The sequence below is a fragment of the Ptychodera flava genome, unplaced genomic scaffold (assembly GCF_041260155.1).
Source record: "Ptychodera flava strain L36383 unplaced genomic scaffold, AS_Pfla_20210202 Scaffold_83__1_contigs__length_492613_pilon, whole genome shotgun sequence".
Taxonomy (NCBI): Eukaryota; Metazoa; Hemichordata; class Enteropneusta; family Ptychoderidae; genus Ptychodera; species Ptychodera flava.
In genome coordinates this window covers 291,603-318,364 of record NW_027248405.1, presented here as the reverse complement: position 1 = coordinate 318,364, position 26,762 = coordinate 291,603, and the positions used below count along the sequence as shown (strand labels likewise).

At 36.7% G+C, this 26,762-nt stretch overlaps 2 protein-coding genes across 2 annotated transcripts in view; both read right to left on the bottom strand.

Moving 5' to 3' along the window:
• Positions 1 to 9: 9 nt before the first annotated feature.
• Positions 10 to 24,677, bottom strand: LOC139128986 (rho guanine nucleotide exchange factor 12-like). The gene is made up of 9 exons (XM_070694663.1): positions 24,560 to 24,677; positions 8,859 to 8,984; positions 8,293 to 8,410; positions 6,664 to 6,842; positions 3,943 to 4,018; positions 2,883 to 3,053; positions 1,628 to 1,871; positions 432 to 744; positions 10 to 124 (listed from the first exon to the last, which is right to left on the bottom strand). The coding sequence occupies exons 1-9, from the start codon at positions 24,644 to 24,646 to the stop codon at positions 47 to 49; spliced, it is 1,392 nt and encodes a 463-aa protein (XP_070550764.1). The 5' UTR covers positions 24,647 to 24,677; the 3' UTR covers positions 10 to 46.
• Positions 24,678 to 26,762, bottom strand: part of LOC139128987 (rho guanine nucleotide exchange factor 11-like) — a 32,308-nt gene continuing 30,223 nt past the window's right edge. The window contains exon 6 of the mRNA XM_070694664.1: positions 24,678 to 24,783. Within this exon, the coding sequence (XP_070550765.1) occupies positions 24,722 to 24,783 (62 nt within the window). The 3' untranslated portion in view covers positions 24,678 to 24,721. The remainder of the gene's footprint in view (positions 24,784 to 26,762) is intronic.

Below are 26,762 nucleotides of genomic sequence, written 5' to 3'. Positions count from 1 at the left end.
AGATGTTGACTATGTGATATAGTGGTCATGTGGTCATTGGTTGCTGTTAGCAGTCTGTTATTTGTAACATTACATCATGAACAATACGCTTGGGATCATGCACTTCGTCTTCGTACTGTGACAACTGAGAACAGAGACAATCAAATGAGTTGTCATAGCAGACGTTCATCTAGTACACTGTGTAACACCTCAGTAATGTGTTCAACAATTGTTGTGACAAAGAAAACTTTACAACTTCTTTACAAATTAATAGATGAACCAAACCAATATCTTAATTTTGGGTTAACAAATTAATTAAAATTGAATGAATATTTGCAAAAAAGTGCTTTTGGAGCAAAATACGCTGTGTTGGGTATAGCGCCCCCTTAAGACCAAGAATACAAGAATAGAGGATTCTTAAAGTTCTCTAAAAATGCTACATCATCACTCACCTGCTCACTGTCATCATATTCTTCCATGGGCAATCCCAATATTTCTGAAATAATTCTATTTTTTTCAATCAATGCATTGTGTAACGTTTCATCGATTTTTCTGAGTCTTTGTATTGGAGAAAGCATAGTTAAAGCATCTGGCTTTTCAAATTTCACTTGATGATTGGTCACAACCACATCATCTGGATTAATCAGCCTTGGTGGGTTTTGGATTTCTACAGGATTGACCTTGTGTTCATATCCAATGTGGTCAAGGTTGTCCAGGCTTCCACTCTTATTCTTGACATTAAACTTTTCAGTGTCACTAACAATGCTGCAGACAAGAATTTTGGATAAAGATTGTAAGAATCTCTATTATCAACTTCAAAAGAATCATTTCACTTAAAACACTTCATTACAATAGTTAATACAACAAGGCAAAGGATGAATTCTGATTGCAACTCTTCTTATTGAAGCATTTAAAACTCAATTTGTATTAAAGCCATTACCTCCTCATATTGTTTTCACTTCATGTAAGGGATTGTCTCTGATTGTCACATAAGTTCAAGAAACGAAAGTCCTTCACTTACATAAAAAACCCCTCCCCCTTAACGAAAATACAAAATGCGAAATGCTAAAGTCTGCTTGAGAGTACAATGTAGCATTTTGCTACAGGTACTGAGGAATATGTTTCCCCCGCCACATTACATCGTGAAGTAATCAATCAAAATAGAGTATTAACCACCGTCAGTATGACACAAATGAGTTGGAAATAGTTACAGCAAAAATTGTTGATACAAGTGTGCAGTTTTGGTTTATTGTTACACACAATGTAAAGAGAACTTGCAATCATAATATAAAAGAGAGAAAGTGAAGTTCACTAATTAAATGGCGCTCAACCTTGACCTGTATACAGGGAACTGGGGGTGAAAGGAATAAAGCTTTTGGTGTATGGAAAATTTTTCGCCATGTTAGTCTGCTATTTTGTTTTTCTCCATTAGAGTTTACATACGAATGGCAGCTGTTTTGAATTTCAAATATCGTCCCAAAATTTGCATGGTGGTTAGTGATTTTTATTCTGGATTTTGAAAGAGAAGGTCAAAAGATTCCTTGAGGAAAGTTTGAGCAAAAGTTTTAAATCTTTCACTCTGGAGGTGCATAAGTCTGGATAAATTTACAAATATTCTTTCCTGTCTCGATAAGTGAGACAAACTTACTTTGCTAACAACGATGGCTTGATTTTTTCTTCATCAGCTTCATTGAAGTCTGGTGGCGGAGGAAGATGACTTGGTGATGTAACCACTTTTCCACCTCTTCTTTTGTTACTTAGTTTGTTCACTCCATCAGCCTGCTGTGTGATTTTGTCTGACCAGATTTTTCTTTCATTTCCAGTTGAAGCCACAAGCTCATATATCTGTGGTCCCACTTGTGAAGTACTTACCAAGAAAAATGCTTTCTTATCTGGATAGATAAAGGCATAGAGGCTTGGCTTAGTTGACAGTACTTTTGTGAGAATTCTGTTTGGAATAGATTTCCAACCTAATACGTACTGCATAAAAACTTTTGTTTTAAATTTTGGGATCAGTGAGTGAAGCATGACGTAGTACCATACAGCATAGAGATAACCAGAGTGCCTACATACAAAATACACACGGCAGAGGATAAAATAATTCAGATAGCAAAGTTGGTAGGACCCTATCAATATCCTTTACAATGTGTCCTTCTTTGCTGAGAGTTATCTTCCCTTAATCTCTTCTACTTCCCTGGCTCTGTGAAAAGAACCATTCTCATAACAGTCTAACAAAGCAAACACATCCATTTTTTACTTCTTAAAACAATTATAATGATCCTGTGTGTTACATATTTTTTGACATCCCACATAGGGATTATAGAATATAGTATGTAACTTTGATGTGAACACATCCCTGCAGATTATTCTTCCAGAAGATAACACACTCATCAAACAGCGGTCTACACATCGTAAACCACCAGTCTAAGTTCCTTACTGTTTTCCATGGGAGATAAGAACTCAGCAAGTGATACTGACAGTGGCTTATTAACTTTGCTATCTTACCATTTTGTCATCCTCTGTACTAGTCATGATAAAAACAATAACAACTGACCACTTTTACAAAAATACTTTCCAAAGGTTGAAGGTTTTTATCAGCAGTAACTAAAGAGTGAAAACATAGACGTTACCTACACTTTACAATTATGAAGCTGAACAATTGTACAATGAGTTTTTAATTTTGACCAACTATAATTCAGCATGATTAATCAAACTGTAAGGTCGCTAGGATGACAAACGATACTTAAGGTCTCCATGTTAACCACACTGCAATGATCTACCAATCATACTATGAACTCTCCAAGCTGACCAATAACATCAGTTGAGAGCTTAGCAACACAAACTTGTGTATAGGGATGGTTTACTAAGCTACATATTGGAAGCAGTTTCTTTAGAAGTCATACCCGTGGCAACATTTCTGCAGAGTAAATTGGTTAGTTTGATGATAGGACTGTGTGTGTTCTTGACTTGTTCCTGTCCTGTCTGCGTTGTAGTGCTATGACACTTTAATATATATCGGTTATCATCTTTTTGCAGAAGAACTAGAAGATCTTCAAGTAGGAGTACATGGAGATCTGAAAGTTGATCAATTACTCTGTTAGATACACTGTGATTTAGAATCATAGAAGTGTGTGGCCATATGACTTTATACATGCTATGAATTCATAGCTATTGTTCCAAGTTGCTAATTCCTATACTGGCACAAATTGATATGCATATCAAAATGATAGTCACCTCGGCGTTATGACTCTTGGTGTGAACAGTTATTTTAAAATGATCGCTTGGTGGCAATGTTTTATTGTAATATGAAACAAATTGACATAGCATGTCACGGTACACTCTCCTTTACAACCTTTGAATGTCATCTATTCAAGTGTGTCAATGAAATGGTTCACAACATGAAAAGATAATGACAAAATGGATACTGGGTGGCAAAATAGATTGTCATCCTAATTGACATCATGGTAAATTGTCCTTGTACCAAGGTTGAATGAATTTATGCAGGCATGTCTGCATAGTGGCTATAGAAATTGAAAAATTGCAACAAAGTGGCAGTCCGGTGGCCATATAGTATTACATTATTGACATGTAAATATATTTTACAGTATATTGTCTATGTACAAAGTTTGAACAAGATCTGTTCTTACATTCCTACGTAGATGACTCTTGGCATAACAAATCAGAACAAAATATCAGCATAGTGGCAATGATCATATCACAATATAAATGTATATGCATAAGTATTTCATGATGTATTTCATAATGCATTGTTCAAAGTCAGAATGAAATCAGTCCACGCACCTTTCAGTAGTGGCTGTGGATCGATGGATGGACAGGCTGAGACAAACCTTTAGATCCATTGACATGCCCCCCCCCCCATTTTTGAGAGTGAAGACTTAAAATAACATCATAATGATAACAATGAAAAGAGAGTAAGATACTTAAGCATAATAGCAGTCTTACCAACTGACTTGGCACGACCTTGCCTCCATGTCAAAGGACCGTCATGTATCAACTTCCGTGCCATCAAATCAATATTCTGTCATTCAAAACAAGAAAGTAGATTAGAGTGGACAAAAGCAGAAGTATTTCACAAAAATCTCCTGAAAACTCTAGCAATATTACTTCCCTGGGTAACATGACAGTGAAGCACGACTTAAATGGGGTACAGTTGTCAGAACTGCGCTCAAAGGTTGTGTGGGACCATACAACTGTAAACACTGTATCCAAGGTACGATGGTGATTGATGGAAGTTAAAACATGTCTGTCATAATCTACATCATATAATTGAAATGTTGCAGCTATGATGATGAGGTACATCTAGATATCGTGCACAAAATAGATTGTTTGCGTTTGATGAATATTACAAATTTCACTGCTATGGTGTTGTTTACTTAAGATGCTGACTTGTTCTGTATGAATTATTCAAATTCTAAAGGAAAAATCACAATGACAATGTTGCAAAGTCAGAGTGTGGCTTCTATGGAGAGTGTGGCTTCAAATGCAATACTTTGTGAAATACTATGCCTTTGTTTTAAAGGGAAACAGTCGTTGGAATTGCGCCTGTGTGAGTTTATTGTTTATCATGGACATGAATGACAATAAACAATGGCGGATGTGACTTTTGAGTATAACTCTTCTATTTAGGTGATGGTGACAGAGAGCTACAGTTTTGCATTGTATTTGTACTAGAAAAACTGTCGATGTTCCTGATGATGCGGTCATGGGAACATCAATGTCCAATTATTTTAATATCTTTTGATAGTTTCTTTGATCTGAAATGTAATTCTACAAACATTAACAACCCATTTCACTCTTCTAACATTTCGATTTTAAAATTCTCTTAATTGGTGGAGGGCTAATATATGAGCATGGGGTTATACTTGAATGAGTTCAGTAATGGAGATCAGTTTGTTCTTTTATTGTTTTGTTTTTCTTTCATTATATAAACCTATGCTTGTATTAAATCCCACCTAGATTCAGAGTACTTAAAGTGTTTATAACTGAAATTTGAGATATTTCATTGCATACTTGTCTAACTCAAGGTGAACTTTGACCCTTACAGTCAACCAAGTAAACTCATTGTTTGGTCTGATAGTTTTCTAGTTACGGACTGGTCAGTTTCTTCAGCCGGGGGGGGGGGGGGGGGGGTGGTGGATTCATGGGGGGGGGGGCCCTGTTTTTGACTTTGGTGATAGGGGGGGTCACCATGTTTTTGAAATGCCCAATAGGGGGGGTCAGTGTGTTTTTGAATTTTGACACAGGCTCATCATTGCCTAAAATGCTAGTGTCAGCCACAAATTTCATCATTCAGTTGTATTTTTCGGCGCGCCCTTTGGGCGCGTAACTTTAATAATCAGTCATATTTTTTCAGCACGCCCAACTTTAACATATCAACATACATACATCAGAGATATCTGTATGTTCAATATTTTTCAGCGTGCTCTTCAAGCTCATTACTTTTATATATCAGACATTTTTCAGCATGCCCTTCAGGTGCATGACTTTAATATACAAGGCATATATATCGGAGATATCAGGATGTTTCATATTTTTCGGCGCGCCCTTCGGGCGCCATACTTTAATATTTCAGAGATATCTTGATGTTTGCTAAGTGAAAGTGTACCATTATGAAATCTGCATTTCATATGAAAAGGATGACAAATTCCTGATACTTTTCTGTTCTCTCTATGAGAATTCAGTATGAGAAAGCAACATGCACAAATATTTCACAATATATATTTGATACAGTGACTTATTTTAGAAATAGAAAAATGACAAGATATCTTTCCTTCTCATTGATGCTATTATTTTCCTTTGTGTCACTGGTTTTCTGTAGAAAGATGCTTTTTTATGAACAAAATAACAGTTAAAAAAGGCAGTTTTTGTCATTATTACCTGTGCTTTTATGGTTTCAATGTTACAAGAAAAGGTCCTCTCAGACACTGTACACATCAGATTTGGCTAAAAAAGCTCTCTATGGCTCCTCAGGAGATTTAATTGGATGTTGGCAAGTCTTAACACCCATAAAAGTTTTTGATTCACTGCTTTTTCCTCTTTGATATTAATGATTGAGATCCATTTCTGTACAACAGTTCAGGACATCTGGTTAAGCATAGAAAGTGTGAAATACATTCACAGCTCATTCAAAATACAGCTCATTCAAAATGTACTGTATTCAAACTTTAAGATTTACATTTTGAAATACCTATCTTACAACTGACATGTCAACAATTTCATTAAAACATAGAATGACTATATTTAAAATATAAATATATGTAAAATGTAAAATATAATATATATATATATATATATATATATATATATATATATATATATATATATATAAAATTTATGTCACCTTTTGTTTTACCTATGTCGCATGCGGGGGGGGGGGGGGGGGGGGGGGGTGGGGGGGGGGGGGGGGGGGGGGGGGGGGGGGGGGGGTTCACCCTGTTTTCGAAATTTGAATAGGGGGTCACCCTGTTTCAAAATTTGGAATAGGGGGGGTCAACCAGTTTTTGATGACGGCAAAAATAATCCACCGCCCCCCCCCCTCCCAGGCTGAAGGAACTGACCAGTCCCTTATAGGCTCCATAAACCTGTCTACTGACAGATATGAAGTGTAGACAGAGGAAAAGGAGCCAAAAATGAGTTGAGGAAGAAAATTAAACACAAACTTACTTTGAACTCAGACACAAAGGTATGACTGGACTTGTCAAATGGAGTCTTGTCCGTCTTCTTTATCAGATCTTGAAGTCGCAATTGATTTTCAGCTTCCCTCACTGCAGTGTTCACATGTTCTAATATATTTTTGCAACAATTTCTTGCTTGTGTGACCTTCTCATGATCTGGTGACTTGTCTGACAGATAGAAACAACAGAAAACAATATGAAGTTTCCATTCTTTAGATATATGCAAAATAAGGATGTACTTTGTGGTGCAAAGTTTGATTAAAACAATGCAATACTTGACAATTCATTGAAATATTTATATCACTATGCAATATTTGACAAGTCGATTCAACATTTCAACTGACTGTCAAAACTAAGATGGTTCAAGCTTAAATAGTTCTTGGTGCATGCATGACATAATTATTTATACCACAGGGAGTTAAATGTACTAAAAATTACAATAACTGTTTTGTGAATAATGTAGTTTTGTAAACACAATTTTTGTATTGAAAAGACGATATTAAAACACTTGGGTACACCAGTATGGTTTTTACAATGATCTTGACAGATGAAATGTTCATGTTGATTCATAAAAAGCGACTTAGTGGCTGATACAGCTCAGTAGTGATATTTAAGAGAATTTACAGTGGGCCAGGTTGTCGATCAAGGAAATATTGATCAACATTGGAAATATTAAGGAATATGATATAGATTGATTTTTTGGGAGAGAGAAATTTGGTTTTTAGATTTTTTAAGTGAGTGGTTAAATTATATCATTTGTGGAATCTTGCGCTCCCAACAGTACTACGTCTAATCACGCACTCCCCATAGTACTACGTCTAATCATGTACTCCCCACAGTACTACAATACGTCTAATCATGCACTCCCCACAGTACTACAATACGTCTAATCATGCACTCCCCATAGTACTACGTCTAATCATGTACTCCCCACAGTACTACAATACGTCTAATCATGTACTCCCCACAGTACTACAATACGTCTAATCATGCACTCCCCACAGTACTACAATACGTCTAATCATGTACTCCCCACAGTACTACAATACATCTAATCATGCACTCCCCATAGTACTACAATATGTCTAATCATGCACTCCTACAGTACTACAATACGTCTAATCATGTACTCCGCACAGTACTACAATACGTCTAATCATGCACTCCCCATAGTACTACAACAATATGTCTAATCATGTACTCCCCACAGTACTACAATACGTCTAATCATGTACTCCCCACAGTACTACAATACGTCTAATCATGCACTCCCCACAGTACTACAATACGTCTAATCATGTACTCCCCACAGTACTACAATACGTCTAATCATGCACTCCCCACAGTACTACAATACGTCTAATCATGTACTCCCCACAGTACTACAATACGTCTAATCATGTACTCCCCACAGTACTACAATACGTCTAATCATGTACTCCCCACAGTACTATGTCTAATCATGTACTCCTCACAGTACTACGATACGTCTAATCATGTACTCCCCACAGTACTACGATACGTCTGATGACAATGACAAGGTTAATGATCCTCTCTGATTTTTATTTTGAAAGGAAAGTAAACTTTGATCACATTGGGACTAATAAACCATACATACTTTGAGTGTATTTGATAATATTATCCAATAGTAGAGGATATTTTGTTAGCCGCTGGAAGACACATGGAATAAAATCTTTTAACTGTAACCTCCGACAGACTGGATTATTTTCAGCATCCTGCAATAAAAACAACATCAAAACACTTCAGTAGAGAAAGAGGACATCTCAATTAAATTCAATATTCATTTTTCCCAGGAAAATCCACTAAGTTTGTTTGCTGCTATACAGAGGAGTGCTTTTTTCACATTTTTGTACAGATTTTTAATTTTGACTGGATCATATTTTTCAAGGAATATGTTCAAAAGTTGATGATATGCATATGTTTTCTGGCACAGATTTCACAACAAACCAGCTTACATGTTCTGGCACAGATTTCACAACAAACCCTAACAAGGTATTCAACCAGCTTACATGTTCCTCCACTGAGTCAATATCATATATGTACATTAATATCTCATACTCCTCTTGACTACAGGGGTTCACATGTAATTATCACTTGCAACAATTCAATACATTCACTCTTTGAGTAAACACATGAAAGATACTACAGGAACGTATTATTTACCGCTAAAAACTTGGCTAGTTTGTCGTCCTTTTTCTGCCAATGTTTCAGTCTGTCCAGTGTACAGCCTTGATACCTGCAGAAGTTGGCACATGCTTCTTTGAGATACTCTCCAGGCTGACCATTAAACTAAAAAATGAAATAGAAATCAAACATCAATCCCAAGAATTAGCAAAAACAATTTTGCATTCAAAACATTGCAAATACTGTTATTCAGAGATATCGAAACGTTTTCAATATATTAACCGATTCTTTATTTTGATTTTGTGTATTTGTGAGTAACTGTAGACAGTAATGAACAAATATTAGATTTGGGTTTTCATTTTCGGGTGCGAAATCCTAAACTTACCCAGGCACAGTTGGCACAAGTCAAAGTTCACAAGAGAGATTTACTATTGAATCATACCCAAAACCTTGTAGCTTATGAGCACTTCATAGTGTCAGTAACTATGTCGTTGCTTCCACAATTAATGATATGTTATGTCACTACATGACTTTCATCATATAGATTTGCATAATGATTTCCTTATATGGTATTAGGTCTAATTCAATAAAATTCCTATTCAATTGTTTATTCTACCACGCAAGTTTTTTAGAAAATAATAAAGAAAAAAACCATGTCATTTTAGCGCTCAAAATCCAGCATTATTTTTCGCCGTACAGCGTGCCGTACAGTGGCGCACAGTTTTCTCAGGCCACTACTTCCTATGTTAGAATGGAATGGCTCGTTACAGAGGTTAACCACACCCTAGGATGCCCATATTTGGAGACGAAGTAGGTTGAAAGGTCATCTTGCTCGCAGTGACTTTGATCTTTCAAATTTGGCTCGCCTAAGCTGTGTATGTTGTTCAGCGCCTAAACGGCGTTTTGTAGGTAGGTTTTCTCTAAAAATGCGGGGACAATTTTCAGTGATCATAGTTAGTATACCAAACAGCAAGTGTTGTTCTAAATTTGTGGAAAGTTTGAAGCATTTTCATGGCCGTTTTCTGATGTAATCTTTCATTTTCATTCTTGTTGTCATTTCCAAACCGTGCCATGCACAGAGCGGCCATTTTACGCAGGCCAAGTGAAAACCGGAAGTGTTTTGTGATATCACTCGAGAACGCGGGTCGTATATTTGCATATGTTAATGAGATTTTCTTTCAAATGAGCGTCACTTCCACTACGCATACGGAGACCGTTACGCTGCTTTTCCCGAGATCATAACTTCACAGGATTAGCTGTAAGACGGTAAGTTTGTCAATCGAAATTAACTTGCAAGATTTTCCTTCCATGAAAGCTATGCTGTTTTGGTCTTTTTATGCACTATTTAGCGTGCTATTTCGAGAAATCGGAAAAATTGTGGTCGTTGTTCGACCCGTACAACGTGATTTTAGGGTAAATTTAACACTGCGTCATTTTCGTTCGCGACTGCAAGTTCCCGAAATAAAAACATTTTTGAACGATTTGTCACGTTTACAATTCGGTCAAAATATTTTTTTGTCATCTCAAGACTTATTAATCGTCTCTTTCGCCGTTTCAAAATTGGTTGTGATTCCACGATCGCGCTAAAATCCAAGATGGCGTCACACTGATTTGTTTACAACTTACGTAGCGTCGCGTCGTAGCGTGTACACAAGGAAGATTGATTCATTAACTCTAGTGAGGATTTCACTTTGACAGCTTTGTCTTGGTTAAGTTTTTTAATAACCGTTTGTAAAATATTAGTCGTTTATGTTTCGTTAGTATTCGTACTCTGTGGCAATGATCGCAAAATTGCTCGATCTTCAACCCGGAAGTAACTTATGTCCCATGGCTACCGATCGTACGTACGTCAAATATTTAGGTATTTTCAGTGGAGCTGTTCTTGGACAAGTCATTTGTCATATTTTTCTGAAGAAGTTGCCTTGATAATATTATGACTATCCAGCCTGTCTGAAATGTTACAGAATGTAATTACATTGCATTTTATGTTATTTTTCCTTCAGGTGCTGCATGGTTAAGGCATGGAGCCAAGCTCCATGGTCAAGGGCATCGTACTGTGTACTGGCTTGTTTCAGATTTATACAACTTTCTAATACAGTTGTCAGAAACAAGATCATCAATTTCCAGGCGCTGTTTTCTACCGCTATACAGGTTTGAAAATAAAGTAAAATTTATTTAATCAAATACAAGTCGTATGCATAGATCACTATGCCTACCCACACAAATCGAAAGCATTGGCTTAAAAGGGTTTTTAGTACCCACATACTAAACAGTGCCAGTAAACAACAATTGCTTGCTGTTGACAAACTGTGCAAAGCAGCTTCTCAGTCTGAAGAAAATCTGCCCATATTGCTTGTCAAACAACAGATAAGTACAATAGTAAAGAACAGACTGAAAAAAGTCAATGCTCCAAGTCTACCCCAACACTGTCAGCCCTACAAAAGACATGTCAGATATTTTGCTAGTCTTGCCAAAGACAGATATAAATTATTTGTCAAGCAAGTGCAAAGTAAGCAAAAGGAGTCTTTTGTACCCAACATTCCCCAACATCTTATCCTGTCACTATCACATTTGATGTGCATAAAACATCACAAGACAAAAAAATCACAGTTTGGAAAAAAGTGATTGTCAAACATGTCTTCTTGTTGTTGGGGAAAAACTTGATGGAGAGTCAGAAAAAATTACTATTATCTGACTTGCAAATAAGGCTTGACAGAATGATCAAGTATCTGACACAGCAAAAACAAAGACGTGTCATTTTTTCCAGAGGCATCAGTGTTACTGTCCACTTTGACTGCCAGATACATTTGGTATTGTCTGTTCAAAAACAAAGTCAAGGGAATATATCCATTCACATGTTCTGGAAAAATTCCTGGAAAATTTTAGTTCTTCAATAGACTTGAGTAACTTTGTTGTTGCCAGTCTAGATAACCTTGACATTGGTCAACCATATGCTGGCATAGCATCCTCCTTTAAAAACAGGGGTATACATGCTACCACATATCAAGCAGTTGAGCCAAACCTGCAAAAATAAAAAATACCGTCAAGGACACTATGTGCTCACATTCGGTTTGAATTGGTCCATTCGAGAAATATTTAAACCAGGAAAAACAAGAATGACAAAAGCAAATAAGGTCTGCAACTTAGGTACTGGAGGTCATCTCTAGGAACATGCATATCAACTTCTATAGCAATGGGAGAAGCAGATCCTAAATACATAAGCAAATGTCAACAACAAAAAACAGAGAAGGCTTTATAAAAAGAAAAGGTGGGCAAGGGATCTGGTAGAAAAGTAACGCTACATCATCAATCTTCTGGACCCTACCCCCTCCTGAATATCAAATGTTCCACCCCTTGGTATTACATAAGACCAAATGACAGGAAGTACATTTACAACCTTGGAGATTTTTAATTAATGCCATGAGTGTTATCATTCTAATGTAAACAGCACTTAAGGTAGTTACAGATAGTGAAATGCCTTCCACTGTGGGCGGTGATTACAACATCTGGAATTATCCTGGATCCAAATTTCTCATCAGTTCTTGTATGTCTTACATAGAAAAGTTACAAAAATTGGTCCAAAATGAAAAAAATCACATTAGCTTTGTTTTCTGGATCAAATTTTCCAACAAATTGATACCAAATATGACAAAATTATGTTCACAGCCTTCAAAATTGTCTCACATTATATCCTGGGTTGGTGTAGGTCATTTAAGGTCACAAACTGAGAAAATTACCTAAAATATACAAATTTTGGGGTTTCCCAACACTTTGAGCAGAAAATTTATCTAATAACATCTTTCGGGACTTTATACCAAATTACAAAGCTATCAAACAAGTAATTTTGAGATAAAGTTTTCTTGACCAAAATGACAATATTGTTTTAAAAATACAAATTTTTATATTTCTCAGGACAATTTCCACATATCTAACTATTGTCATCTCTGTACGTCTGTGTACCAAATATGAAAGCTGTCTGTCCAGGGTTTTACAAAGGAAATACTGTTTACGATTTTTTGACCAAAAATGACAAAATTGCTCAAAAATAGTAATTTTCCCAATTTTGTCATAATTTCAACAAATTAGAAGAGTAACACCCTTGCAAAGAGACAACCTAAATTTGAGAGCGATTGGGCTGGCGGTTTCAGAGAAGAAGAATTTTTACTGAAAATGAGAAAAATCACAAAAAAATTCAGCAAAAATACAAAATTAAGGATATCTTCACAATATTCATAAAACTCCATAAGGTTCACCTAAGGTACTTGCACACAAATTTTCAAAGCAATCAAAACAGCAGTTCTTGAGTTATTAATTCTTAACCATTTTCACATTTGTAAGCTCGTTTGCATAATTTTGGCAATGCAGACTTCATTTGAACAAAATCCCATCTATAGCCCAGGATGCATCCACACACCAAATACCAAGCTGAAACGTGCAGCGGTTTGCATGTTTTTGATGTTGACGGACATACTGTACATACATACATACATACATACACACAGACATACAGACGCCATCGACTTCAGCCTATAAGATAAACTCACATTGGTATAACCAAATGTGAGCTAAAAACACTGTAGAAGACTTTGTGAGGGGATCAGCTAGACAAAGAGAGTACATGTATAGCGATTTCCAAGAACTTATTTCAGGCAAAGATGAGCACAGTCTTTTCCGATGTGTTGCTCTACATGGATGTGCACTGGTCAGAAATGCATATGAAAATAAAGATGGCAGTCCTCAGGATAGTGTGAAAGAATTAGAAACTAAACTGATTCATGAAATAAGAGCAAAACTTGGACAACAACTCATGTCTTCAGAGTGTGTTAATTACTTTGAGTACACAATTCCTGTGAGAGAACAGGAAAGTCTGATCAGAATGGAGGATAATCAGTTTGATATAGAGTCACGTGCACTGCAGGTGAAAACTGGGAAAACAGCAGGTGACTTTGCTGAGATTGTCTGCCTGTCCTTTGTACTGAAGTGCCCTGTTCTTGTTTATGACAAGGAAAACAATTTAATTCACACTTTTGGGTCAAAATACAAGGCAGTTCAGCCTTTCTGTGTCAAAAGACATACTTATGGTGTGTATAGTCTGCTGTTGGCCAGTGAAAGAAATTTTGATGACTTTGACCTCATAGATATCAACACACCAGATGATATATTCCAGCCATGGTACACAACAAACATCAGAATACATGGCCCTGACTGTTTGAATTGGAAAATGAAAGATGTGTTCGGTGTAAAACTGTTTCCAGCTGCAGAGTCGGATTCAGAGGCACCCAAACCAAAAAGAAGGAAAACAACATATTCTGATATTCAGTCTGTCAGTCTCCAGTCTGAGACTGATGGTCTCCTTCCTGAGGTCTCCATGTCCTCTGGTTTCCCAGTTCATACTGGTGTAAAATTGGAGGACTTTCAATTGAATTCAGTGGAAATTTCAGCATTGGAACACATTAAGAAAGAAAGTTTTCTGTACTGTTTTCAAAAAAATTCTATTAAGGAATTTGATAGTGACCTGTTGCTGCCAAACTTTAGGGGATACCTTTCAAAACAAGGCAGTGAATTGCCAGAGAAATCAAATGTTGTATATTTAGGAGTTCTGAACGAGCCATGTGACAAGTTGGATACAGTCAAACATGTGGTTGAAAAATTACACACTATTTTTCAAATAGGAAAACAGCTTAAGTATCTTGTTGTAGTGGGAGATGGCAAAACGTTTGAGTACCTTAATAAGGTAAAATATGAGTATAAAGAAGAGTTACATTGGCTGTTACCTTTTCCAGGTGACTGGCACATCCTAAAAAATACACAACCTGTGTTGTTTAAATTATATCTTGAGGCTGGGCTGAAGGAGGTTGCCAAAGCTTCTCACACTGAGGGTGTTGTAAATTCTCTGATACAATGTCAAAATTTTAAGAGATGTCACCAATTTATATTGAACACATGGGAAGCATTTTATCGCTATCAAATAGATGCCTTTATGAAGTGTAAAGAATCAGTATCTGACACTACACTCGATTGTAAAAAAATCATGGAAGATGTATGGGAAACAACAGAAAAATTGGAGAAACTACATACGGAAAACAGTGATATAGAAAGCATACAATCATTAATAAAATCCATGCACAATACTGTATCTAATTTTCATGGGGAATTCATGCAATTCATACACAATAGAAGTCAAGTAGATGCAACTTTCAAATTTTGGTCTGATTTTGTTCACCAACATGGCATGTCATATATCTGCATGTATTTAGGAGTCAGAAGTTCAGACTGGGATTTGAGAATGGCAGCACTGAAATCCCTGGCTCCATTGTTTCATGCCTATGATCGCCCAACTTATCTTAGACTAATTCCCAAACATCTACTTGACTTACTAACCATGCCAACCAGTGTACTTTCACACTTGAAATCAGGGGGCTTCACTGCTAGCATAACTGGCTCATCATGGAGGGAGATAGCTCTAGATGAAGCTCATGAGCAAATGATTAACCTGAGTGTTAAATCCACAGTCCACAAGCCTTCCCCTGAATTTCTTGACACTATGGCAGTTTACCTCCCCCACAGGGCATCTTGTCTACAAAATTTACAAAAAGAGTTACTGCCACCCAGTTTTGAATACAATCCTGTAAGGTACAGGGATGACCAGAAAAGTGTCAAGGAAAATAATGATGCCCTTTGTCGAAAATATTTGGCAAAAATTGTGACTAGCAGAGCATTTGATTTATCATGTGATTCAAGGGGGCTGGTAAAACTATTCAGTGATGACTTGGCCACTGGTGCAACATTTGAGGACCTCACAACATTTTATCAAGTAGGAGAGCAGTCTTTCAAAGACTATATACACACACGTCTACTGGGTGTACCCAGTACAGATCCGCCAGTGAGAAAAAGGAGACTACGGACATTCATAACAAAGTCACAAGTTAAAAGGAAAGTTCGTTCTAATGATGCTGACAAAAAATTAATAAATACATGTATAAGACGTCAAATTGCACATTCCATCAAGCAAGGTGAACCAATATCTGAATTTTTACAATTTATTGCATTACCTAGAGCAATATGTGAGGCTGATGGGTCTATGCACCACCAGGGCACAAAATCAAATGCCACAAAAATATACATGAAAAGATATGAGAATTCAAACATCATTGTACCATGCCTTGAATCAAACTGGAGGCCTGACCTTGTTTTGCTAGAGGGCATGTTTATTATTAATGAGCACCAATAAGGAGCCATCACCTGAAATTAAAACACTATGCCATGTATCTTATAAGAAGGTGGATTATTCCACACCTTCGAAAGGGATGTACATCAGTGCATATTTTGTTTGATGACCCCATGCAATGAGTGACCCCCTACCAAGCCCCAAAGATATAGAAAGAGGTAGAAGGTATGGCAGCAAATAAGTGTGTAACATTTATGAGATATTAACAATGGAATCATATTCCCAAAGAAAGTTGGATGGCATTCCTGTCTGAGGGGACAATTAAAAGTACTCTTATTAAACTACTTAACATTAATATACCAGTTTTGATTAAACCATTCCTGGGTTTGACCCAGAATGTAGTTACAGTTGGTGGCTTAGAAGGTGAGATGCGAGGAAAGGCTTTGTGGGTAACAGCCAATACTGATCCAAATGAAATAGCATGTTACCATGGGAACCACGAGGAAACTGATACAAGGCTATGGCATCATGCTGTTGTTTCAGGTGCTAAAAACATTCTGATATACTCACCTGACACTGATACATACCATATTGGATTGCCTTACATGCTAACTGAATTATCATCAAGCCAGGTTTTTATTCAGCTACGTGCACATGCCAATGATAATTCCTTCCTTGACTTGAATAAACTGTCTAATAGTTTATTACACGATCCGGATTTAGTGCAAGTAGACTCGAGCAACAGGGCAAAAATAATCCAGATTGTGTTCATAACATCTGGTTGTGATTTCATTTCATATTTTGTTGGCTATGGCAAAGCGTATTTCCTTAAAGTACTATTCCAGTATGCAGAATTCATAACTGGTGGGAAAGTTGCCCCCGGAACCCTTGCTGATGTCGACAGTTCTAACATGGACAAAGGGTTACTAGCTTTCTACAGACTAATTGGTACACTATACTTTCAAAAACACTACAGTCAATTTTCATCTGAGTATTCCACACCTTTTGATTTGTACAAAACAGTCAAAGCAGATTATCGGTCAGATGAATTACTTCAGGTGCACAAGACTTGGCTTGATAAAATCAGAAATACAATACAAGTGCGAGCACAGTATGAAGATGAATTACTGCCAAATAGTACTGCCCTTCAATTTCATTGGAAGCGTACATGCTTCATTTCAGAAATATGGTCACAGGCCCATAAAAGTAACATAACACTACCCCCATACAATGATTCTGGGTACAACATTGAACATGGTAGGATTTTCCCTGTATGGGATTCCCCAGAAAACATGTCATTGGTGGAAGAGCGTGTGTATTTCTTCACAAAGGGCTGCAGGTGCAAAAGTGGATGTAAAACCAAAATATGCAAATGTAAAAAGGTCAGCAAATTGTGTGGACCAGGCTGTTCATGCATTAACTGTGAAAACTGTCATACAACTGTCTTAGCAAGCCAGATAAATGCAAATCAGAATGAAGACACTGATGATATGATCTTTGAGGAAAGCAGTATTCATGAAACAAACATTGAAATTGAGGTAGAAGATGAGGTAGAAGTTGAATATGATATAGCTGAACAAAGTCTACAAGAAATAGCTGATGATGACTCAGAAGAAAATGAAGATGAAATTGTGATTGGTGGATTGGAAGAATACTTGTAGGGAAGACTGGACAACTGTGTTGAGAATATTTTATTTCAAAGCCAAACAATTGATATATTAATTGATATTGTTCATAGATAGAAGAAGTAAAATTGGATAAATTGAGACATTATAATAAACTTTCATTGTCATTATTTTATTATGAAATCACCGTCCGGACGGTGATGAAATAGACAGCATGTTATATACACGAGTCGGAGTAATCGATGTTTAATGAGCAAGGCCGGCCGGCGTGTACGCAAAACAAGCAACTGTGGTAAATCACACGTACTCATTAAAAGCATATAAGCTGGCAGAAATTCAAATTTAACTAGCGGTTAGGTAAACTAGCTCATCTACTGCGAAAATATCGAAATTCGACGCGAGACCTGAGAGACAGAGCGTCTGGATCGCATGTGAAAGACGCTTGACCATGTAAACAGAAGTTGACCTTTAGCGGTCACATGATCTTCAACACTGCGTCATTTGCGTTCAGTACAAGGTAGGCCTACCATATTTGGCACAGATAAACTTTGAACCTTAGTGATCATGTGGTCTCAGTATTGTTGTATCTCACGGCCTCTATAACCTCTTCCAAAAGGTCAGAAGATACTAAACAATGACGTCATTTTGCTAAAAATACAGTACAAAGCGATCGTTCGAAAAGTCACCTTAAAATGCATAAATTACACGGCAACAGTATTCTATTTGATAAAGGAATACATAGTTTCAAGTTTTGTGAGATATTTTTTCATTCTAAACCGCAAAAAATATTCTAAACCAGGCTTTTCAAATACGTTCGCGGAGAGCGAAAAAGTACATCCGCCATGTTGTCATTTCCGGGAGATTGAAAACGAAGCCCACAGCATAATTACGTATGCAGTTTTACGACCCAGGTTCTCGAGTGATAGTGAATAGAGTAAAATTTTGGTCGGTTTTACTTTTTATAGTCATTTTATCATTGAAATATAAACCAGTACACCAAAAACTGTGTGTTAAGGACAGTTCTGAGTAGTTTAATTCAAAGTCTATGCGTTTGGAATTTACCGTGAATTTTGCCGTACGTACGTAGTTCGTTGAACAGCCCTATACTGCCTACGCGACGATCAGCTGTTTTCAAACCCTGGTAGTTTTAGGAACATTAAACAGTGTTCATTTTACATCTGTTGATGTTACACAAAACTTACAAAATGATATTTAACAACAGAAATGAATACTCTTTCAATGATGTATGGGAATAAAGTCAGCATGCCATGGTAATAACTGTATGTAAATAACCTTTATTTTTAAACAGCATTAACGTAAACTGGGGGAAATGATAGCCGGCCTGCATACAGGTCTGTGTGTTCCTGGCGTTATGGTGGAGGCCGTATAATGCTGGGAACACACAGACCTGTACGCAGGGCTAGGGAAAATGACAGCAATGGTATTGGTAGTGCAGGAATCAAGAATTAAAAAAACAAGTTGAGAGAGAGGGCAAATGAAGAGAGAATGAAAAATCTATGGAAAGAACCAAGAGCAAAGAAAAAAAGTCATAACCCTGACTCTAGATTTTAATGCCAAAGGAAAATTGAGTACAACAAGGTGACAGCTTTTTGGAGGGGGTGTAGTATTCTCGTGTAAAAAACGGACAGGTCTAGGGGGATTGTTGTGTGAGTTGATCAGTTTAACAATGACTTATTTTATTCATATACCTATGATTTTTGGTTTTTTGAACATCAGAATTTTTCAAATGTATCACTTAAGAAATTTTACAGATTTAAAATATATATTTTTCTTATTACTCAAGTTTAACCGTCCAAAATTTGGTACAGCTTGCGTAAAAACTCTGAGAGTTAAAGCTGTTTGAAAATGGGGAAAATGGCTATTTTTACTGACATTCAGTCCAATGTTTTTTTGCTCTCGTTGATTGTCAGTGTATCTCAAATACAAAATTGAAGTAATTTTACAAATCTTTAATGCCTGTATTCTTTTGCATTATCTCTCAATATTAACTGTTCAAAATTTGACAGAGCTAGCTTAAAAACTCTGAAAGTTACAGTAGTTTGAAAATGGCGAAAAATAGCTTTTTGACTGGTATTATACACGGAGCACGGTGCCGTCCAATTTTCAACTCTGTCTCTCAAAATTTTTGGCATTTTCAAGTCCCTGTGTAAAGAAAACAAAGCTCCTTATACCTTACTCTTACAATATATTGCACAAAAAGTATATCAAAGCAGATTAGTTAGAGAATTAATGTTATTATACAACAATATTTTTACATAGGGATACCCACAAATGGCTCTTAGCCATATGTTGTATTTTTTTGACCATTTGTCAAAAAAATCGAGCATGTTTTAATTCTAAAAAAAAATCATAACTCTGGAAGTAGACAAGATAGAACCATCATTCAAACAGTTTTTTGAATCCTGAGACAAGATCTTCAAGAAAAAATACAATTCAAGTAAGTTTAACCAAGAACAAAAAAGGTCCTGTTATCCCTATCTGTATGTATGTATGTTTTTCATATGGATTTCTCAAAGAAGGTACACTTTCTATTAAAAGTACATAACAAAAGTTATCAAGAACAATATTACCAAGTGAATGCATGGCTTATATTGAGGATACTGCTTCAATAAGGGATTTTTACAGTTGAGATACAGCAGTTTGAAAACTGGAAACTATTCAGTGTGCAGCAACTGTCAGTGTAGTGTAATGTCGCAAGTTTTCAGTGAGCGTCTGGCATCCCTAATACAGACATACAGACGCCACCGACTCACCATACAAGCTCTTTTTGGTATTTATATACACACCAAATATGAGCTAAAAATATACTGCAAAACTTGCCTGTTTCATTGACTACAGAACAAAATTTGCAACCATCTTTCTAAAACAATTGGAACTATCACAAGAATGTTGAGGATCTTTTGCTTCTTGTCTGCCATTGTTTTTGCACTGAACTGCAGTGCAAATCAACGACCACTGATCTGCAGTGCAAATCACTGACCACTGAACTGTAGTGCAAATCACTAGCACTGAACTGCAGTGCAAATCACTGACAAATGTATGCAAATCACTGACCACCGAACTTCAGTGAAAGTCACTGACCACAGAACTGCAGTGCAAGTCACTGACCACTGAATTGCAGTGCAAGTCTCTGACTACTGAACTGTAGTGAAAATCATTGAACACTGAACTTCAGTGCAAGTCACTGACCACAGAACTGCAGTGCAAGTCACTGACCACTGAACTGCAGTAAAAATCACTGACCACTGGACTGCAGTGGAAGTCACTGATCACTGAACTGCAGTGCAAGTCTCTGACCACTGAACTGCAGTGAAAATCACTGACCACTGAACTGCAGTACAAATCACTGACCACTGAACTGCAGTGAAAATCACTGACCACTGAACTGCAGTGAAAATCACTGACCACTGAACTGCAGTGAAAATCACTGACTACTGAACTGCAGTGGAAGTCACTGATCACTGAACTGCAGTGAAAATCACTGACTAATGAACTGCAGTACAAATCACTGACCACTGAACTGCAGTGAAAATCACTGACCACTGAATTGCAGTGGAAGTCACTGATCACTGAACTGCAGTGCAAGTCACTGATCACTGCATATGAACTGCAGTGCAAGTCACTGATCACTGAACTGCAGTGCAAGTCACTGATCACTGAACTGCAGTGAAAATCACTGACCACTGAACTGCAGTGAAAATCACTGACCACTGAACTGCAGTGGAAGTCACTGATCACTGAACTGCAGTACAAATCACTGATCACTGAACTGCAGTGAAAATCACTGACCACTGAACTGCAGTGGAAGTCACTGATCACTGAACTGCAGTGAAATCACTGACTACTGAACTGCAGTGAAATCACTGACCACTGAACTGCAGTACAAATCACTGACCACTGAACTGCAGTGAAAATCACTGACCACTGAACTGCAGTGAAAATCACTGACCACTGAACTGCAGTGGAAGTCACTGATCACTGAACTGCAGTGCAAGTCACTGATCACTGAACTGCAGTGCAAGTCACTGATCACTGAAAAATCTCGAAACTCTTTATTTATATACTGTACTACGTAATTTCCCGCATTACAGGTTTATTATCTATAGAATTGTAGCAGCTCTAGCGTTACCAGCAGAACTTCTATGTACGAAATGTCAGTGTGCTGTAGAAAATTATTTAACCCACTTGCTCACTTCCTGTATTGACACTACTGAATTGAGAGATGCTTTCTGGAAAACATTATTTGATAAGGTTAATGTACATTTTGCTGTCACTTTATTTAACTTAGATGATATTGAGTTTGTTTCTTGTATTTCACAGGATAACAACCACAACTTTCAACAACCACAAGAATACGAAATTTTCCAAGAACTTGCCTTTGATTTTATAAGTGCGTGCTTGGATGATTGATAAGCGTCCGATCAGGTAAATCAAATACATCGCAAATGATTACTTATTAACTTTTGATGTAAACGAGCTTCAGATGTTGGAATAATTTAAATAAAATCTTAATCTTAATCTTTATTTCTTATATAGCGCATTACATTAAAAATAATCTCAATGCGTTTTACACTTAAAATCAACAAAGAGAAGGATGAAACATAAAATTGTTTTAAACTGACAGTAAAAAAGCAAAGGTAAAATTAGCAACATGTTATAAAAACTCATCATAAAAACTACAAAAATTATGAATAAAAAGACGTAAAAAGGTGAGTTTTCAGTTTACTTTTAAAAACATTGAATGACTGAACCGCTCAAATATGTGATGGCAGAGAATTCCATAAGTGAGGTGCACAAATTGAGAAAGCCCTATCACCGTAATACACTGTGTTTCCTATTGGCTGATATAAATTTACAACACTGGAGTGAGAGCGAAGTGTGCGCTGAGTGTCACGGACTGTAAGCAATTCACCTAAATACTTTGGAGCGTGACCATTGAGTATCTTATAAGTGATGCAAAGAATTTTGAATTCTATCCTTTGCTTAACTGGAAGCCAATGTAATCTGTAAAGACAAGGTGTGATATGATCTGTTTTTCTTGTTCTAGTAATTAAACGAGCTGCAGAGTTCTGAATCGTTTGCAGCTTTTGAATTTCATAAGCTGGCAGGCCAAAAAGCAAACTGTTACAATAATCTAAGCGAGACGTGATGAAAGCGTGAACAAGTTTCTCCGTAGTGCTCTGATCTAAGATGTTACGAATTTTCCCTATCTTCCATAACGCATGGGAGGCTGCAGCAAACATTAACAACATGGGCCGACATACTACCGACTGTATCCATGGTAACACCAAGATTACGAACTGCGTTCGAAGGCTGTATGGTGACATCACCAATCTGTACATCACAGCGAGTTACCGGGCCGACACCTTTGAATTTAGATGAGAAATGTACAATCTCTGTCTTCCCGTCACTGAGAACAAGCATATTTTCTCTCGTCCACCCTCGGATATTCTCCATACAAGACTCGATAACATCGATCGGGACACGATCGCCCTCACAAGTGATATAAGATTGGGTGTCATCTGCATACATCATACAATTAAGCCCATACTTGGTCACGATATCCTCTAATGGTGCAATGTACCGGTATAAGCTGAAAAGAATTGGTCCAAGGACCGAACCCTGGGGGACACCGCATTCAAGGAACTGTGCCTCCGACACAATTGACTCAACACAGACCGACTGCGTACGAACCCGAATATTTTCGCTTAATCAGCTGAAAGAATGACCTCAAGTGTAATTTCCTCTATATATTCCTTTTTTTTCTTTGGTATTTGTATGAGTTTATTTTTTGTGTTGTAACTCTTCTCTTTCTTGAGGAGGAATAAAGAAACAACAAAACAACAACAACTGATCACTGAACTGCAGTGAAAATCACTGACCACTGAACTGCAGTGCAAATCAGTGTCTGACCACTGACCTGCAGTGCAAGTCACTGAATACTGAAATGTTCAATACATGTGTATCCACAAGTATATAAATGGGCTAACTGGTATGACTGACTTTCTTCAGTGGATGCACTTACGACACAGAGCATCATTAGGCTAAAGTAATTAAATTCTTTGTTTTGCGTCCACTCTAAATTGGAAAAGATACGCGTCTAAGCGGCTGAAAAACACACACAAGAAATAAACACAGTGTAATTTGATTGCAGCAAATAAAAAATTGTGACAAAATTTTAGTTCAGAAAAGCTAAGCGGTTATGTCCTAAAATTTCCTATCCAAATACACTGTGTGTTTTTCATGAAAACCTTTAAAAACCTAAGCGGATGGAGACCCAAAAAAAAGAATTCAATTTCTTTGGCCTCATGGAATTTCATTAAATATGCAAATAAGCTATTTATCAGTACTTCATGGTTATAACCATTCAGCATGAATAAAGCCAAGGCATAATGACTGATATACCCTAGAATTTCAGTCAAATGCAGTATACTTACTTATGAAAAGGCCTAAGATTAGTAAGAACAGAATGTCATTAAATATGCAAATTATCTAATAATTAGACTGTAATGCTCATAATACTTACAACATACATAGACCAAAGTGTGATCAATATATAGCAGGGGTCATGTCAAAATTGGTGCACTTTTACTTATCTCTCATTTCACTTGTCTATCATTGAATTACTTGTTTATCATTGCATCACTTGTCTATCTTGACTTACTTGTCTATCATTTAAATTACTAATCTATCATTGGATTACTTGTCTATCATTGAGGTGCTTGTCTATCACTTCAATTTCTTATCTACCATTTGTCTGATTAATTTCACAGGGCTAATTTTAGCTATCCTGCAATGTTCAAATTATGAGTCATGTTAGGTATTTCAAAATCTGAAGTTCCTTCAGATTACATTTTCTGAATTTTCCAATCTCTAAAAGCGTATGCATTCATTGATGAAAAAGAACAGAACAATAGTGAACTTACCCTAGCAAGTAGTATGTCGCCTACTGAGTCAATCACATGACTTGTTTTTCTTTCTTTCTTCATTGTGACATTCAGTGATGTGTGCATCTCTAAAAGGTCTTCAAGACTAGGAAACAGCAGTCGTTCATATCTGGAGTCAAAGCTGTTCTTGATTCATGGGTTTCATAAATATCCTATCCAAGATCTTAAGATTTGTACATGAGTTTTTTCAGTGTGAAAAAGTTCTGAAAGAATCAAAAGATAGGTTTCAGGTATTTTAGACATTGGTTTATTACGAATGTTTTACAGTCAAGGATGTAATGACACCAAATTAAAAGCAAGATTTATAATGCTGAACTGGTTGTGTGATGCTTATACGGCAACAATATTGACTCTGAAGTTGTTGTGTGATGTTTACGTAGCAATATTAATAACATTCTAGTATATCATTCATTTTTAGCACTGAAAGAGAAATAGGGTATTTACATATCATGATAAAGATAGAAGTCAGTGAGACATATCTGCTTTCTAGATACAATAAAAAATAGCGTCAATGACACTGTAGCTCCCATCCTGGACTATTTAGTGTTTGTTCACTGGTCAGATATTTGAACATGTGTGAAAGGATAAAGTGCATGAAGTGAAAATACTTAAATGTAATGTACTGGAGACAGTGAAATATGTTTAATGTATTTATTCAGAATATAAAATGGAAAAAATACAGAATTAGATATATCGAATACTGTGATACAACCATTAACTCAACAAGTCATTTACAATGACATAGTCCCCACTTGTAATAGGAGTATTAGTCTTGATGGGTAGGAAAATGTGGTCATTAAGAAGTATCACTGGAGTGTATATGTTGAGATCTATGGGCACATAGGTCTATGTCATTGTTCCCAATTTGAAACATATGAGGCATGTCTAAGTTAAGGTTCTAAATCGGGAAAAAGATCAGACCTCTAGCAGTATTGGCCAGCCAAGAAATACATAATACATATGGGCATTATAAATGAGGTACAGATGTGACATCTTAAGGTCTAATATCCTATCAATATTGGAGGGTATAGAACTTGTGGTTACTGAGATATGCATATATATGTATAATCAAGGTCAAAGGTCACCGAGGTCACATGACATTTTAGAAAAAAATATTATATTGCTAATTAATCCCTATATGCCAAAAAATCAGATCTCTAGCTCTATTCGCTTGCCCAGAATTAGATGTGTACATAATTAATGAGGTAAAGCGTGTGTTGTCATAAGGTCTCCAATCGTTCTAAAATACAAAGGACATAGCACTTGTGGTTACTTATTTATTGACATAAACATATATTTTAGGTAAAAGGTCATCGAGGTCACATGACATTTGGTCAAAAAATTTCTCCCCTATAGTTATCCCTATATACCAAAAATCAGACATCCAGCTCTATTGGCTTGCTCAGAATGAGATATGTGCATAATTATTGAGGTACAGTATGTGGTGTCATAAGGTGTCCAATCATACCAAATATGAAGGGTGTAGCACTTGTGGTTACTGAGTTATGGAAAAATATGTATATTTGAGGTCAAAGGTCACCGAGGTCACGTGACATTTTGTAAAAAAAATTGTATTGCTAAGTTATCCCTATATACCAAAAATCAGACCTCTAGCTCTATTGGCTCGCTCAAAATTAGATATGTGCATAATTAATGAGGTACAATATGTGGCGTCATAAGGTGTCCCATCATACCATACATGAAGGGTGTAGCACTTGTGGTTACGGAGTTATGGACAAATATGTATATTTGAGGTCAAAGGTCACCGAGGTCACGTGACATTTTGTAAAAAAAATTGTATTGCTAAGTTATCCCTATATACCAAAAATCAGACCTCTAGCTCTATTGGCTCGCTCAAAATTAGATATGCGCATAATTAATGAGGTACAATATGTGGCTTCATAAGGTGTCCCATCATACCATACATGAAGGCTGTAGTACTTGTGGTTACTGAGTTATGGACAAATATGTTTATTTGAGATCAAAGGTCATCAAGGTCACATGACATTTTGTCAAAATATCCGAGATATCTGCGTGAACGGATGGACTCACGGATGGACGAACAGACGGATATGACCCAATCTATAAGCCCACTGGACTTCATCCTTGGGGACTAAAAATTGTGTCACTGCATCCTTTTTGCAATATGAATACGATGAGAAACTAAATTTTTATTTTTCAT